General features: G+C 37.6%; 2 protein-coding genes across 2 annotated transcripts in view; one reads left to right on the forward strand and one right to left on the reverse strand.

The window, feature by feature from the left end:
- The window catches only part of PLCZ1 (phospholipase C zeta 1), a 49,996-nt gene extending 34,751 nt beyond the window's left edge, over positions 1–15,245 (reverse strand). Inside the window, exons 1-4 of the mRNA XM_056134597.1 lie at positions 15,078–15,245; positions 10,688–10,919; positions 4,879–5,080; positions 1,348–1,492 (exon numbers count right to left, since the gene is read on the reverse strand). Coding sequence (XP_055990572.1) covers positions 1,348–1,492; positions 4,879–5,080; positions 10,688–10,919; positions 15,078–15,245 — 747 coding nt within the window. The remainder of the gene's footprint in view (positions 1–1,347; positions 1,493–4,878; positions 5,081–10,687; positions 10,920–15,077) is intronic.
- Positions 15,246–17,631: 2,386 nt separating this feature from the next.
- CAPZA3 (capping actin protein of muscle Z-line subunit alpha 3) lies at positions 17,632–18,531 on the forward strand. Its single transcript, XM_056134654.1, has one exon. It carries the CDS (start codon positions 17,632–17,634, stop codon positions 18,529–18,531), a length of 900 nt encoding a protein of 299 aa, XP_055990629.1.
- Positions 18,532–18,858: the final 327 nt, after the last annotated feature.

Consider the following 18,858-nt stretch of genomic DNA (forward strand, 5'->3'; position numbering starts at 1 on the left):
GGTTCAAACCATATTTGAACCCTATCAAATATGGTGCGGCAATTCTGGAAGATGGGTATTAAGTAAAATATACATTATATACATATAAAGAGTCTCCTGCCCCTGCACCTGGCTGTCCTCACTGGGACCCCTTGGAGGGGGGCGGGTTGAGTTTCCCTCCCCCACCCCAAGCAGTGCCCCGACAGCTGAAGACCTCCAGAACCGGCCACAGCCATGCTGAGACCACTCTTCACATGTCCGGACAAGCTTCATGCATGAAAGAACCAGCAGATGAACCCAGGCATGCGGGTCCCAGGGCTGAGATCTCCAAGCCTGCTCCAATCTGGACTGGTCCTTCTCCAGCCAGATTCCCCATCTTCCAGTAGGTAGGTATCACACCTACCAGCTGCCACTGGCGCCAGGTTGGTCCCATCAATGGCCAAGACCCAGAGACTATAAAACCCAGCTCCTGGAAGAGAACAGTGCAGAGTCTCCTGCCCCCACGCCTTACTATCTTGTTCTTACTTTGGAGAACCTGGCAGGCTACCGAAAGTATCCTGCCCGCATGGCAGAGTCTGTCAAACTTCCCGTGTCATACTCAATATGCCAAATACCAGTAACAATGATGGGTCTCGTTCTCCTAACCCTGAAAGAGCATTGATTATGGCTCTTTTAAAATCTCAGGGCTAGGAGATTTTTACTGGTGCCTGCTCGAGGCAATCGACGAACAACAGGATGATTGTGATCATGATAGTGACATATAGTTAAACAAAAAATAGCATTCACTTTCTACTAACAAATAAACCTTTATCTATTAAAATATGAATACTATGCATTATATATGCATAATATATGCATATGTACATATATATCCCAAATACATATGTGTACATATAAATCCCAAATGAGTGATTTTTTCAAATTTTTTTACACTGATGAAAATAGAAATATTTAACAAACTACAATGGCAACAATAAAAACATTATTTGTAAGACTATATATCCTGACTTATGTAATTTAGTATTTATATTATAATTTATAATTCGAATATGGGTATTATATATCAATGTGTATAATGGCTCCACTAAAATTCCAGGTGTACATGTATTAATTGTCAATAACTTATTTGAAATTTCAATAACTAGTACATTTAGTTCCTGTACTGGTGGTTAAAAACCACTTACCATTTCAAGCATGTTAAATATAGAATATATTACAAGTGTTAACTACATGGATTTCACTGTCTACAAATGGAGGAATCACATCCACGATGTGAAATACCATGGATATAAATTAAGGTCAATATTGGGTACAGAAACAAATAAATCATGAAGTCACACAACGATAACCACAAAGATATGCACATACTACGAACGCGTATTTCTGGATCGACTGGATAACCGTTTTAAACAGAATCTTGCTGGTGAGAGTATAACCATGGTACACAACGGGTTCATTCTGTGATCCATCCCAGCAGTCGATCTCCAGACAGCGGCATCCTTTCACAAGGGCACTAGCATCATTTAAACAAAAGACAGCGTCAATCTCAGCTCATTCACAAATGTATTCCTTAACCTCAAAAGATTGCAGATACTATCTTTGGTAGAAGAATAAAATCTACAAAGGACTCCATGATAAAGACAAGTTATTATGTTGGCCTAAACAAATGTTTTCTCTGAGAACGGCTGACCTTGGAGCTAACAGGAGCAATCCCAGTGCCAGCACCCTCACCTAGACAGTATGCCACACTCTGGACTTGAATCTTGTCATTTCCACCTATTCTTTTAAGTTCTAAATTCATCAAAAGCAGGAACTGAAATTTAAGTTTCCTGGTAATGGCTCATTTACAAGTCACTCTCAGTAAATATTTGTGTATTAGAAAGATCAATGCTAAAGAATGTTAGAAGAGTAATCAAAGGCAGCCAGAAGAGATCCCAAAACTGCAATATCAAAATAGAAATGGAAGCAAAGAGCTGACAGAAAGCACCAGTCTTAGAACTGACACCACATGTATTGAGGCTCTGAGGCCCTGGTCATGTGTGGTGTGACTTTCCCATTGAAAATGTAACTAACAATACTTTCCCAAGAAGTATGTGAAACTTGCCCACTGTGCAAAGAGCAGTGCTTTGGTCTGGGAATTTTGCCTCCCTGGAGACATATTTGGCAATGGCTGGAGACTTTTTGTTTGTCAAAACTGGGGATGGAGAAGAAATCAGCAACTGACATCAAGCAGGCAGAAGCAGGGATGCTATTAAACATTCTATACATGGATGGGGCCAGTCCCTACAACCGAGCTATCAGCATTAATTTGGGAAAAAAACTACTCTAAATTGTTAACAAATCAGCTGCTCTTCCCCACAGAAGTCACAACACACAGGACAGATGAGAGAACAGACCTTCCAGATCTCTGGTACTTCTTTGGGATCAAAGAATTTGGATTTTGTCAGCTTTGTAGGGTGATGCTTCAAGCACTGCTCAGGTAAGAATATAAGTGAGAATGGGAAAAACAATTATGACACTAAAACCCAGATGCTGAATTCAGAGGAAAAGGGGGAAAGGGTCTTGTGTTTCCTTGATGATGAGGTAAGGTCTACAAGAAGAAAGGAAAATTCATTTATTTAATATAATGTATTAGAAAGGAGAAGGGCAGGAAAGAGTGTTCCAGGAAGGTGAAATTGCTGCTTCAAATTAATCCAGCAGAAAGCATCTAAAGTTTACAGTCATGGAGGTCACACTGAAATACTGATAAAATGTCTCCAGAAGAGTCAAATTAGAAGAGTTGAGTTTTAGTATTCTTTGACTTCACATCATGTTCATGCTTAGTTTTAATTAAAAATATAGTTCTATTTAATAATATATATAGTTCTATTTAAAATAATGAAGTTGAAGGTGTGTTTCATATATTAAAATACTTAAGGCTACATGGCCATTAAAAGTGGTTTTCCTCTTTTAATGACGAGGTAATGAAGACATAAAGAGGTTATCACTCCCACATAATTAGCAAATGAGAGGAAAGATCAGCACCAAGACCGTAAATGTTATAAACAAACATCACATTATACTGTAACTTCTTGTGATTAGAAAAACTTTGAGACACTTGCTTTTCAAGGTTCTGTCTTCCACAAATGGGTCAAAAAACTGAGAAATACAAATAAACATATTTAATTTTTAATTGGGTAGAATGTTTCCTAGAAATGCAAAAGCAATTTTTGGCATTTACCCTCTTAAAATTTAAAATTAAAGTACAAACAAAAATTTTTGTATAAGTATGGTTATGAATTGGGCTATACTTAATTCTAAGTGAATGTATTTCTGAGTTTATGGGTAATATTTTGAAATTTAATTAATATTTATATTTTTGTTATAGGATTAATGATGCCTTTCTATAACTTTAATATTCATTCTCATGGTTGTAAATATCAACTATATTCTGATAATTTCCAGTATTATTTTCAGGTCTGAATGTTTCTCCTAAATACTAGATACATGCAATCAATTAGACACATGTAAGTATCTGAAAGTGTCCTAAGATAGCTAGTTGCTATTTCAAACTGAAAGTGGAAACCAAGAAAATCTTGCATTTGTTTCATATCTTACAACAGGCTTCCTCTTCTCCGGATTTGCCTTCTCTGTCAACAATACCATCCTATGCAGCATACATTACTTTAGACCCATACTCTGAATAGATTCTTTTCTTTATACTTCTCTTCCAAGCACCTCATTGTCTTTGCCTCCTTAGAATATTTCATATTTAGCCATTTATTGCAACTACTGCCTCATAAACTCCCCATCCTAGCTACTAGAACACCTACCTATATTATCTTCCACCTTCACACTCTTGGCAGTATTAGTCTTCCCTCCATGGTAAAATGTAAACCAATTTATGACATTAGACTAAGGAAGATATCGTCAATGGCTTCCAGTGCAACTGGAATCAAACCCACCCTACTTGCCACAGTCCCCAAAGCACTCATGAACTGATGCTGCAGACCTGCTTAACTCATTTCTGCCCGTTCTCCTCTTGCTTCAAGTAACACTTGCTGCCCTGATCTTATTTGCACATGCTATGCACTTATTATTTCTTCTTCCTGGCATGACCTACATCCTTTCCTATCTAGCTGGCACTTACTAATTATCACTTAGGACTACAACTGTGTCATCTCTTGACGAATCCCTACTGATCCTTTAAGCAAAACCATCCACCTCACAGTTAGGTGCCTTCTAGAACATTCTACTATTTCACCTTCTCAGTAACTCAGCAGTGCCTGGGAATAGCAATTTATTTACCTCCATTTTATCTATTCCCAAGAACAGATGAGCTCAGAAACTTTGAAAGTCCTGCTCACTGATGTATCCTTAACCGGCTGAATGAACAAAAGCCTTGTCTTAGAAGTTTGCTACATTGGGCAGTTCAAAATTAGGGCTGCAGCAGACTGCTTTTCATCTATGCAAGCCATTTAACATAAATCTATATATATTAATGAAAACCTTTATAATTTATTACAGTTATCAATTGATTTTACTTAGAGCACTGTGTGGGAATTAATTTTAACCATGTTTTAAGAGATCTGGGATGTTATGATTAAATAGAAAAAGGTAAGAAAAGTCTTCTTTGTCTCTTACTGTAAAACACTCCAATTACCCAAGAAAACTTGGAAGGTCACTAACAAGAGAGTGAAGGTGATCAAAAAGAATGAGAAGGAAAGAATATGATATTAATACTTACAACAAATCATATCGTCACCCAGGGATGGGATCTCCAAGATACATACAAACCAAATCTCCATTTCCCTCCAAGACTCTATAACATTTGTTGTTAATACCTATTTACTACGGTATACATGATGAAAAACCACCAAATGATTTAAAATAAAATAAACTTAAGTTCAAAATAAATACCTCACATATCCCCAAAGATCACTTGGTCCAATAATTTGGTCAGATATTAAATAGGTATTATGTGAAGAGGAAATATAATAATCAGATATTGGATGATTCATATCTTGATAAACTTTGTCACATTTAGTATTGAATATCAGACATTCAGATGAAGCCATGTATCTTACAAAACCTTCCAATGACATCTTCTTTTCTTTTTTAACTATAATATAAGCAAAAAGGATGCAGAAATATTGTTAATATTATGAACATTAAATCTCACTTTAAAACATCCAGTAGCAGAACATATTTCTAAAGCATTAATTGGGAATTAATATTATTTCTAATATTTCTTTGGGAACAAAATCTTAATGCTTAATTCTTCTGTGTTGACAGTGAAGTATAGACTATATGATTGCTGATTTTTAATGTTTTAAATATTCAGGGGGAAAGTACTTACCATAGATGAACACTTTTTCATAAGCTATACATTGACATAACCAGCAACTTAGTCAAAAAACAGGATACCGCAGTATACCATAAACCTGCTGTCTGCTAACAGTCTTCCACCTCAGTGAAGTGTATTTGGTGATGTGACTTCTAAAGACATCCATGAGTTTTCCTCTGATTTTGGGACCTTATGTTATTGAATTTATGCGCATCTATATTTAGTGACTGGTTTATTTTGATCAACACTGTTTCTAATAATTATTCTTATGGTTTTATATACACAGTTTATTTCTATTGCTATATAATATGTTATACATCAATTCTTGGATTTAGACTACTTAATTTGTAGTTTAAAACTCTTACACAGTCTTCTAGAAACAACCAGCACATATTTTAGGGTGCAAATACATCTATTTCTTTTGGATGCATGCATAGAATGGAGTATCTAGGTGGCTTGCACACCATAACCTTTATTAAATTATCTCTGGACTTTTATATGCAGTATGATATGTGCTGATATGTACCAAAAGTATGTATTTTAAAGAAACATTTGTTCTGGAATCAAGAGAACACTAGTTCTGAGTTTGCATCAAAGAGCTAATACAGACGGTAGTCTCACATGCAACTGATCTGGGTTCATAAAATGGTTCCCCAAACCCCACCAGGAGAAAACCGAGTGCAGAGCCAGGAGCAAACCCTGAGCAAAACCAGGTGTGGTCAAATAAACAAAAACAAACAAAAAACCTGAGTTAAATGCGTCTTCTAGAGTGATCATGTCAGTTTACTTCTATCTTCAGGATGACAGCAATTATCTCATGTATTAGTTCTAGGAGTGTTAGTTTCTACTTAGTTTGTTGTTGATAATTCAGTTTTTCGCAAAAATTGAGGGTTCATTTTAGAACGTTATCCTGAGCTAAACCAAGTTGTATATTCCTGGGAATTTATATTAAAGATTCAAGATAGAAGAGAAGAATACCTTCAAGCTAGCATTATTTGTAAAAGCAATATAAATAAAAATTCAAAATGAAATACTAACTCATGAAAACAATATATCAGGAAAATATATTGACATAAAGAAATACCTATGGCATCAAAAAGTAAAATCCAACATTTGATATGCAATTTCATTATTGGCTTACAAAAAGTTTATGGGTGTACAGTGTTTCAAAGCTGTACAAATTTAAGAATATGGTGTATGGAACAAGAGCATTACAGAGTAAAATAGTAAGTAATTGCACAAATTTATTTTTCCCTACCTATGAAATTAAAACGGATTTTTTTTCAATTTTATAGGCTTTTTGAACCTCAAATAAGTAAATATCTTTAGTAAAGGAATTTTTAAGGACACAAAACAGCATCCTTAACAATTCCCAGAATTGTTAAGACTTAATATCATGGACCTTTATCATTTTATTTATTTCTCTTTTATTGAATCACTGTGAGATACACAGTTGCTAAATTTTTCATGATTGGGTTTCAGTCATACTGTGTTCCAACACCCTCCCTTCACCAGTGAACATACATTTCCACCATCAATGTCTCCAGCTTCCCTACTGTGACCCTTGCACTCAGCCTCTCAGTCTCTCTGTCTCTGTCTCTAACTTTCTCTTTCTTCCCCCTCTCTCCCCCCTCTCTCTCACTCACTCTCTCACTTGCTCAGTCTCACTTGCTCAATATCTCTCTTTCATTGGGCAAATGTTTGCAAGATATGTATGGGAAGGATATCAAGTTCGTCTCTTTACCTGCTTTCAGCATACAGTTCTTGTCCAGAGTGATCATTTTCAACAACCATGGTCATAGTGGTCCCTGCCCTATCCTAGCTGGCCTCCCCTCCACCAATTATGGCAAGTTTCCAACCATGGACCTATCTTCCTGACCCTTTTTTCTACTGTCCCTGGATATTAGTTTCATATTATGTTTTGCATATCCCACAAACAAGTGCAATCATTCTATGTCTGTCCCTATCTTTCTGATTCATTTCACTCAGCACGATACTCTCCATGGACTTTTAAAATCTGGTACTAACTGCCCATATCCCAATCTGGGATGACACTGAGACCAGTGGAAGCATTTGGGATTAAGGGGTCATAATTCAAATTCACCAATAAAAATCAAAAAACATTGGGCCCAAAGTGACAGTACAGCAGGGAGGGCATTTGATGTGTAGCAGGCCAACCTGGGTTCAATTACTAGAACCCCATATGGTCCACTGAGGCCCAGCAACAGTAATCCAGAGCACAAAGCCAGAAGTAGGCGTTGACAATGTCGAGCATACCACCCTCCAAAGAAGGAAAAAAGAAAATCAATAATCATGTAAAAGAAATCTAAGTAAATTATTTGAGTCAGAGGTAGATTCAAAAGATGAAATGGATGAACAGGGGTATTTTGGTTAGATGCAAACATAATTTCAAGATGTCACTCTTGAAAATAGAATAGTGATCCTATTTTTTCCTGTGCCTCTTTTAACTTACAACCTACAGTTAACAGTGTCCAAATAACGTTTTTCTTGTGGAGTATTCAATTGATAGGTACTACAGAGAGCGCTTTTCCATAAACTAGTTGTTTCCAGTCTGCAACACTAACGAGTTTAAAAAGCCTGACCAGAGAATAAATCAATTAACAATTTCTTTAAAGAACAATTCACAATCCTGCTATATAAAACAAGAGCACTGACTTGATAAACCATCTCAATAAAAAGAAAAAATGAAAACTATATGATCATATCAACATATGCAGATAAAGCATTTAACAAGATCCAGAACCCATTCATGATAAAACTCTCAACAAAATGGGAGTTAGGGGGTATGGTGCCACCAGCAGGTCAATCTGTACCTGTGAGGTGAGTGCATCAGCAGCCTGATGGCAACGTCAGACTTTCAGATACCCCAAAATTGGCCAGACTCCAAAAACTTGGGGCAAAGTTTACCAAGAAAATAAATGACCAAAAGTTAGATATGTGGGAGACACACCCACAAACCACCTCCGGCTCAGCTATATAATTGGAGGCATGGCCTCTCTGGTTCCTGATTGAACTGCTTAATGGTCATGATGCCAGAGTCTCAGAAACGAATCTCGGAACCCAAAGGCTTTTGGCAGAAATACGTTCTGTTCCTGCAGTAGGTTACTGGCACTGGGCCACTCCAGGTGGGAATAGGTTTCGTGCCTTGGCCTGTTCGCCCTAGCGGCCTGGTGACCGCCATCCTCCAGAGGCCACTGGACAGTGAGGTTTGGGCCTGCAATGACGAGACACACAGGGCCTCACCAGATGGAGGTGGAACCAGCTCTTTCTCCCCATCCCAACGAGACCCCAAGTCGCCACCTACAAAAGGCCTCTCTGGATCCTGATCAAGCTGATTAATAGCCATGATACCGGATACTCAGAAACAAACCTTGAAACACAGCGGCTTTTAGCAGAAATGCATCTGGACTGCATACAAGGTGGCCGCCAGCTCAGTGCTTATTGGAAACCAGATATGAGCCGGCGGTGACGGGGCAACTACAGTCTCATGGGAAGGGGTGAGGTACCAGCTCGTACTTCACACCCTACTGAGGTCACAAGTTGCCCCCCACAAGCGGCTCTCTAGCATAGCCATGGCTCCAGAGGCAAAAGGACTTAATCCAGAACCCGGCAGCTTGTGGCAGAAAAGTGAATGGAGCATACGTTAAACTACGGCGCCATGCCTCCCCAGGAGGGAAAGGGTGTTGCTCCCTTCCACCTTTTTCCCCCCTGGTAGCAAGGTGGCCGCCACCTCAGAGCTTATAGGAAAGCCAGGTACAAGCCGACGGTGATGGGGCAACTGCAGTCTCATGGGAAGGGGGGTGGTACCAGCACGTCCTTCACGCCCTACCAAGGTCACCAGTTACCCCCCACAAGTGGCTCTCTGGCACGGCCATAACACCAGACACACAGAAACCAATCTCGTAATTATCTGGCTCTTGGCAGAAATCCAAAATCGTGGCCACGTGACATTATATGATTCTCATAACCAGCTATAGAAAACAAAATATTTCACAATGCCTTTTTAGCAATTCTGATTTTTGGGGGGAAATTCTAAACAATTATGGTGCATCTTTTGTCCAAATAATGAACGTAATCAATGTAGAGAAGAAGTAAGTAGAAATCATCTGCCTCACAGGCACTCGGAGGGGTGGGAGGGGGGTATACTGGGGTTCTTGGTGGTGAAAAATGAGTACTGGTGAAAGGAAAGGTGTTTGATCATTGTATGACCGAGACAAGCCTGAAAGCTTAGTAACTTTTCCCACAGTGATTCAATAAATTAATATAAAAATAAAAAAATTAAGGTGGAGTTCATACCCAATTCAATCAGCTAATCAGTGGCTGAAAAAAATAGAAGTACTCCTACGAAAAAAAATGGGAGTTAAAAGAACTTTCTTCTTCAGGGCCAGAGCAATATAGTCCAGTGGGTAAGGCATTTTCCTTGCATGTGGCCGACCCGGATTAGATTCCCAGGATGCCATATGGTCCCCTCAGCCCCACCAGCAGTAATTCCTGAGTGCAAAGCCAGGGATAACCCCTGTGCATCACCAGGTGTGACCCAAAACACCAAAAAAAAAAAAAAGAACTTTCTTCAATATAGTCAAAGCTATCTACCACAAGTCCACAGCAACCATTATTTTCAATGGGGAAAAAATAAAAGCCTTCCCCTTTAAGGTATGACAGAAAACAAGATTACCCACTCTCACCACTTCTGTTCAATTCAGTACTGGAAGTACTTCCCATAGCAGTTAAAGAAGAAAACTATAGTAGTACTATAAGTAGTTTCACCAAAAAAATGATAGAAATAAAGATTTAAAAATTATACAACAAGTTAATACAAGCTATTAGCCTTAATAGCTAATTTAAGCAGATTATAGGAGTTAAAAATGAAAGAAATAGCTACATAATATTTTCAAAATGCTACAGACTATTACACAATGACAAGAAATATTTTTAAAATTTTCTCTTTCCTTCAATGGTTTTCGATTAATTTATTCATTTATTTTCAATAATATGCAGAAACATAAAAGATTGACTCATGCTTTTGTATTGTTGATGAATATTAATACACTACCATGTACATGTATCAGAATACTTTTTTATGGCTTTCTACTCCTAAATTCATCTCTGAGTACTTAAAAGATAACATGGAAGCAGTTAAAAGAAAGTTGCTACACAACAACATAAGAGGAAATGTCACAGATATAAAATATAGCTTTCTGACAGGAATATATAAGCAGTTTGTACTACACAAATAACAGTATCAAGTAAATGATTATATACAAGAAAATTCACCCATCCAGAAACTTGAAACTGATAACTGCAAATCATAAAATTTCATATATAAATATTGAGTAATAAAACTTTGAACTTCAAGCATACCTTCTTCAATTGGCTCATATTTTTCAAAGATATCATAAACAACTGAGTCATTCACGTCAAGTATGTACTGCTCTTTTGTCAAAAAGTTTATCATATTCTTTTTATAAATAAATTTCCGGTCTTCAGAATATGCATTGAATATCTCTAATAATTCTTCTCTGTGTGCAACAGTTCGATAAATAGCTCTAAATTCTTCAATTGTGATTCTTCCTAGGTTCAGTCTGTCATTATCCTACTAAAAAAATTAAAAATGGTGGGCTCACATTGTGAGTATAAAAAAAACACAAAATAAGTAAGAGTACTGGGTTTACTATTAAAAGGTATATTTGTAAGAAGATGAATCTTACATTAGATCCTTATTTAGAAAAATGTATAAAATATGAAAATATTACAAAGCTGGGAGATCGCACACACTTAAAATCAAATGGGCACAAAAGGAATGGAAAGGATAGGGGGGAAAATGAGAATTCTAGGTTTCTTATAATTACACATTTTATTTATCATGACATGCTAAAGCTAAAGATGAAAAAACAATAGAACAACCATACAAACACACACACAAAACCACACCCATTAAGAAGAACTTCAATATGAAATAAAAGGTTCACATCAGTTACAGAAAGTCACATGAGTATTAATCTCATTGATAAAAGTAAATATGTAACTCAGATAATCTAATGTTGTAGTGGGTATTTTGATAGGAGTGGGTAAATCACAAATAAAACTAATATGAAGATAGAATAGTAAAATATAAATTTACTAATTTATAATGGATGCTGAGAACAAAAAGATGTGGGTATATATCAAAAGAAAAAACTGGGAAGGAAGGAAAGTAAGAATATAGATACTTAGTATGTGTGTGAATTTAATAATAATACTTAGACAAAAGGTAAAAGGTAAAGGTCCTCCCGTTGACCGTCGATTTGCTCGAGCGGGCCCAGTAACGTCTCCATTGGAGACTTTGTTGTTACTGTGTCTGGCATATCGAATACTCTCGGTAGCTTGCCGGGCTCTCCAAGAGGGGCAGAGGAATCGAACTTGGGTCGGCCATGTTGGCTGCTTGTAAGGCGAACGCCCTACCGCTGTGCTATCGCTCCAGCCCCAGACTTAGACAAAGGTAACACAAATTAAAATGACCTAAATACACTACTACAGAAAAACATCCTCACAAAAGAATAGAGTAAGAGAAAGGAGAAAAAGAGCAAAGGAATTATAAAGAGTTAAAAAAAAATACCAACAAGCTTCAACTATCTGTAGCCTCCAAGGTATTCTCCTAAGTCCTCAGGTATGCAAAGACTAAAAGGAAATAGATGAGGGGCTGCAGCAATAGCACAGCAGGAAGGGCGTTTGCCTTGCATGCTGTCAACCTGGGTTCCATTCCTAGCCTCCCATATGGTTTCCTGAGCACTGCCAGGGGTAATTCCTGAGTGCAAAGCCAGGAGTAACACCTGTGCATCGCCAGGTGTGACCCAAAAAAGAAAGAAAAAGAAATAGATGAAATACAAAACCATGCAAATGAAACCAAAAGAAAGTGGAAATCTCTATATTTATTATCCGACAAAAAAAAAAAAGACTTCAACACAAATACTGCAATAAAAGGGAAAGTTCATTCTATAATGATAAAGTGATAGCTCCAACAGAATGATATATTTGTAAATATTTAAGTACATCTAAGTAAGTACAAATAAGAAAATCTAAGTAAATAAAGCAATTATTAACAGACATGGAAAGAGTAAATGGAACGTCAATATAATAACAAGAAACTTCAATTTCCCATTTTCAAGAATACATCATCCAAACAGAAAATCAATAAGAAATACTGGGCTTAATGACACATTAAATCATATGGATTTACAAACAGTTTATTGAGAATTCCATTAAGAACAACAGGATGTACATTCTTCTTAAGATCGCTTAGACCATTTTTCATGATAAATCATATATTCGGTCACAGGAATCATGTGTTGATACATTTAAAATTGAAATCAAGCCAAACATCTTTATGACATGACATGAAATTAGAAATCAATTATAAGATTAAAAAAAAGTTCACAGATATTTTAGAAAAAAACAATATCCTCCCAAACAACTAAGATTACACTATCAAAAGAGAAATTTAAAAATTCTCCTGAGGCAAAAGAAAATGGATACAGCATATCAAAACTTACAGGATGTGGGCAAGAAGTTCTAAGGAGGAGTTTATTAAGTAAATACCTAATTGAAGGAAACAGATCTTAAAGAAATTATACCTCAAGAACTAGTAAAATAAGAACATATTAAGCCCAAGTTAGAAGGAAGAATTATTCCATCAGAGTGAGAATATGATGGACTGGAACAATAGTACAGCTGGTAAGGCATTAACCTTACACATGGCCAAGCAAGGTTCAATCTGATCACTGAGTGCAGAGCCAGGAATAAACTCTGAGCACTGGCAAGTGGTGTGACCCCCAAAATCAAAAACTAAAGAAAATCAGAGTGAGGATATGATACTTAAAAGGATACTAGGAAAGTTCAACAAAACTTAAGATCTGATTATTTGGGGGTGAAGGTCGTGAATCAGATAGACTTTCTGATTATCTACTAAAAGAGAATGTAACACAAAGAACATAGTGTCATTTTTAATATGAGCCTGAAAAAATTGCTTAGACTGTGGAGAACCAACTGACATGAGAAATCAAGAACTTGAAGCAGAACCAAACAAAACAAAACCAACAGAGAGCCGCAGCGGAAGAAAAATACTCTATTACCTCTCTTTGCTTTCTAAAGTTGAATTCAGTCTAACTACTGCCAGAATAGGTAACACGCCCTTACTCAAGGGGGGGAAAAAGTTAATGCGACTCATTTGGAAATTCAAATTCAACTGTATACTGTTCAAGAGCTGGAAATCCAAATTCAACTGTATACCACTCAGCTGGCCAAAACAGACCAGCTCTTACCCACCCCTCTCTTTCATGTAGCCTCTACTCTACTCAACAAATTTAATAATCCTTTATTTCCCCATGCATTTCTTACAGACATGTATTTCTTATACTCAACATACATTCTTCAAGATCCAGCAAAAATGCTAGTAAGGTATTTTTCAAATCCAAGTTAAATAGTCTCTGACTTCTGAGAGTCCAAATTAGTAAAACCTATGCTATTCATTAGGATCTACATTATGAAATAGTATTTTATGAATTTATTTTCCTCCATATGAAACAGAAGACTATTCACTTATCATCCACAATTTCTTAGTGTGTGTATATGTGTGTGTGTGTGTGTGTGTGTGTATTTATATGGGATGGGCAGAATCAGATAAACTTTCTGATTATATACTAAAAGGTTAGATAAGGTTAATGGCCTAGAGAATCTGAAGATGTAAAATCCTACAATAATGTATGTTATCACTGTATCCTGCTGTTTGTCGATTTACTCTAGCAGGCACCATAACATCTCTATTCCTCCCAGCCCTGAGATTTTAGCAGCCTCTTCTTACTCGTCTTTTTCCAACAATTGGAAGCTATTTCAGGGTCAGGAGAATGAGTCCTGTTATCATTACTGCTTCTGGCATATCGAATATGCCACAGGGAGCTTGCCAGACTCTACCCATGCCGGTGGGATACTCTTGTAGCTTGCCTGGCTTTCTGAGATATATGTGTGTGTGTGTGTGTGTATATATATATGTATATATATTTATATGTAAATATATATTTATATGTATATATATGTGTGTATATATATATCATATATATATGATTTGTTGTCTACTGTCTGAACCCCATCAAATATGGTGTGGTAATTATGGAAAATGGGTAGGAAGTGTCTTATGATGTGTCTGGAAAGTGGCCTGGAGCATGGAGGCGGTTGGGTAGTGGAGGTCGGCTGCCGGGGCTGGATCCTTTGGGGCAGGAAGGTCTCTCACCCGCCCCAGTCTGGGGTGCCCCAAGTGAAAACAGCCCAACTCGGAGTCTGGTGACATGGTTATGGGAGCCTCATTTTATGCTCCCTTCCGGGAGAACATACAAAATAAATAATGTATGTTATTTATTTTAAAAGGACAATATTTTACATAGAACAAATTATAATCTAAAATAGTATTATATATTAAATAACTTTCTTCAATAAGCTATTAAACTCATATGACTTGACTTTTGCATGTTTTTATATATGATATGTATTCTCGAGTGCATTTAAAATAACTATCTCATATTGTGCAGATGATGGAGCAACCTTGATTCACTGAATAAGATTTGCATTTTATTTTTGTACATATTTAATAACATACTACTGCCTGTATATTGTGCTGCATGTAAATTTTATTAAACCAGAATGTAGTTATTTCTCTTTAGATCATACTAGTGAAATTCCCTGAGCAAAGGTCTTTCACAAAAGGGGGTAGTTACTATCTCACCTTAAAAATATCTTTGAAGTGACTTAAACTACAGTGAATATGTAATTTTTCGAGTAATTTGTGAGCTGCTTCTACTGTAATTTTGCCACCTTTAAATTCTTCCGTAATCATCGACAAAAACCATCTATTAAGCACAAAGATGTTAAGGAAATCCTCACAGAAAGTCATTTAGTCCTAAAGACAGATCTGTCTTAGCTTCATATAGTAGTTTTTAAAGGATCTATCTCCCACTGAAATGACAAGTCAATTCTATGACAAATCATATTTAAAGCCAACACAGTGGCCACTATTCTTTGGGTAAAGCTATGAAATAACATAATATTAAAATCATATGAAAATAATTTTAGATTAAACAAGGTATTCATTGAGAAATTTTTATTTTTTTTCTCATTCCTGGAGACATGAAATGAAAGGGAAGCTGGGCTTTGAGCTCCCTCTGAACTAAGACCAACTTCAGCTACGGTTCTCTCTTCTCAAAGGGGAGCAAGAATGTACTAAGGAAAGTGGTGGGAGTGAGGTTCATAGTATATCACAGAATACAGTTTCTGTGACTGGGGGTACAGTCAGATGCAACCATGTCTAATGGAATCATCATTACCACCATATTCACCCCATGTTCAGTTGCACACACACTTAAAAAGAAGTCAAGGGGCTGGAGCGATAGCACAGAGGTGGGGTGTTTGCCTTGCACACAGCTGACCCAGGTTCGATTCCCAGCATCCCGTATGGTCCCCTGAGCAACACCAGGGGTAATTCCTGAGTGCAGAGCCAGGAGTAACCCCTGTGCATCACTAGGTGTGACCCAAAAAGGAAAAAAAAGTCAAGATTTTAAGTACCATTAAACAATAAACAAGGTAAATATATATATATATATATATATATATATATATATATATATATGACTGTCACTGTCCTCCCGTTGTTCATCAATTTGCTCGAGTGGACCCAGTAACGTCTCCATTGGAGACTTTGTTGTTATTGTGTTTGTCATATCGAATACGTCACAGGTAGCTTGCCAGGCTTTGCCGTGCAGGCGAGATACTCTTGGTAGCTTGCCGGGCCCTCCGAGAGGGGTGGAGGAATGGAACTCGGGTCGGCCATTTTGGCTGTGTGCAAGGCAAACGCCCTACCCACTGTGCTATTGCCCCAGCCATATATATACATATATATATACATATATATGTAATGTTTGGTATGACGTTTTCAAGACCTACTTAAGCTTACTTACAATAAGCTTACTTACTATATACAAATACACTACCCAAAATTAGGAACTTCAATTCTGAACCTTCAATTTAAGATACCAAAGTTGTGAAGACTTAACATAATGGTCTCTAAAGTCATGGACAGAACAGGTCAAAAACAGTCAAAATTCCTCTCAATTTTAAGATTGCTGAAACGAACAAGATGCCTTAAATCTAATTAATGAACTCATTATGGGGGGAAAAAAGCTCTTAGAAGGAAAAAAAATGAAACTAGAGAAACTCAGAAAAGCTTGGACAGTTAAGAAAAGCAGCAGCTTACACTTAAGGAACTTCAGTTGGGAACTGCTCATTAAAAAGGAAGGGAGACAAAAACGAAAAGAACAAAAGAGAAAGGAAGAGAAAGGACTTCTGAGTGGATATTTGTCCATATTTGCATGGCCCGTCGCTTGTTCCTCAATATATAGAAGTCTCTCCCCTTTACGTATTGTCTGGATTCCAAATATAATTAACTCTGCTCTTTGTAGGAAAGGAATTTCTTGAGACACATCGACTGTTGACACTGTCCCTCCTCTAGAGAGAAAGCAGAGAACAAAATTGTTGCCTTTTTCTCTGAAGTCAGCTCACACCTAAATCCCCATAGAAGCACTCTTTTAAGGTATACACCCTGCCTTTCATTGCTGTTGAAATTTTCTGTTGTCTTCCTTATATTTATATTTTCTACACCCACAGTTTATAAATGTGCATCTCCAGATAAATGCCGGTGAGCATTTTTCTACCAACTGCACTGGCATATTGTCTTTTCTTCTAATTTGTTTAAATAGCTCAAACTTTCAACACAACTTTCAGTGGCTTAGGGAAAGCTATTTTAAAGATCTCAATTAATACAACTGTATTATTAAACACAACTCTGGTCCCAAAAGGTTCAAAGGACAGTCAAACCCTCTCTAGAATTCCGGACTGCTTCAATAGGATCCCTGAAAACATACGATGTACACAGACACACACCACTTTTGAAGAAGGCTGCTCAGGAGGTAAGTTCTTAAAATCCCCAAAGCATGTCGAGCTGAGCACCGGTCATAAGGTGGTTTGTCATGTCTTCATTTCAGGCTGAACCCCCCATTATGATGTCAGCAAGAGTTCTACACTTCATGAGGAAAACTCCTTTGTGACCCATGAGACTCAGAGCTTGACAGACAACTGTTTTACTGATTAGACCTAGTAACCTTAAGCTTGAATGTTTAACACCTTGATGGGAAACAAGTCTCATGGAATGATTTCTCATACTTTGAACACTCTCAGTAGAGTGTTCCTGGTAGGTAGTTGTAGCAAAGCTTCTGCTACAACTGAACATGTCACTTACTGTTCTGAGTAGAAAGGAGAAAGAAAAAGTAATCCACAGACTGTTGGTCCAAGCTCCTCCAGGGGAATTCGTAAATGCCTTTGATGATCTCTGTCTGCTTATCCGTGATGAAAAACTTATGCATGCTCAAGGTGAGTGTGCAGGACATCAACACTGCAAAAAATATTCTGTACCACTCTGCATCGATGGAAATCCAGTCCTCTTATCTCACCACAATGTCGTGGGCGGGAACCGATTCTTCGATCACCAAAGCAAACTCTCTTTCAAATTTGACCTTCTTCAAAACCAGCTGAAGGACATCCAAAGCCATGGTATCATCCGGAATGAGACAGAATACCTGAGAACTGCTGTTCTGTGTGCTTTAAAGCTGTATGTGAATGACCACTATCCGGCGGGAAACTGCAACGTCCTGAGAAAATCTGTGAAAGGGAAGGAGTTCTTGATCGCCTGCATTGAGGACCACAGCTACGAATTACAAGATTCCTGGAATGGCCTTTGGAAATCGAAATGGATTTTCCAAATCAATCCATTTCTAACCCAAGTAACTGGAAGGATTTTTGTGCAAGCACACTACTACAAATACGTCAACCTTCATATTAAAATCTCCAAAGACCTGAAAGAAAGCCTGGAGGTAGTTAATCAAGCTCAACTGGCTCTAAGTTTTGCCAGGCTTGTGGAAGATCAAGAGAATAGATTTCAAGCTGCAGTTTTAGAAGAATTACAGGAGTTATCAAATGAAGCCCTGAGAAAAATCCTACGAAGGGATCTACCTGTCACCCGCACGCATATCGACTGGCAGAGGATCCTCTCAGACTTGAATCTGGTGATGTATCCTAAACTAGGATATGTCATCTACTCAAGAAGTGTGCTTTGCAACTGGATAATATAAAGGATGGCTCCTGGTAAATCTTGACTTGGTTTCGTTTTGTTTTGGGGGGATGGGGATTACTAGTCTACTGGAGTTGAGAGACCACTAGAGGTGGCTATTACCAGGCAAATCCAGATATGATTCAAGGGAAAGTGTGATGAAGTCAGAGTAGTTTAATAGAACATAAACTTAAGCGTATGTGGCATTGGAGCCAGAGAAGATAGTACAGGGGGTAAGGCACTTGCCTTGTATGTGGCTGGAAACTTTTTGATCCCTGGCAGTGCAGTATGGTCCACCAAGCGCAGCCAGGAGTGATCTTTCATAGGACCAGGATTAAGCCCTGAGCCA

Source organism: Sorex fumeus, unplaced genomic scaffold (assembly GCF_029834395.1).
Source record: "Sorex fumeus unplaced genomic scaffold, SorFum_2.1 ptg000100l, whole genome shotgun sequence".
NCBI lineage: Eukaryota > Metazoa > Chordata > Mammalia > Eulipotyphla > Soricidae > Sorex > Sorex fumeus.

Coding starts and splice junctions, on each gene's coding strand:
- CAPZA3 (XM_056134654.1), top strand. CDS start 17,632: ATGTCACTTACTGTTCTGAGTAGAAAGGAGAAAGAAAAAGTAATCCAC.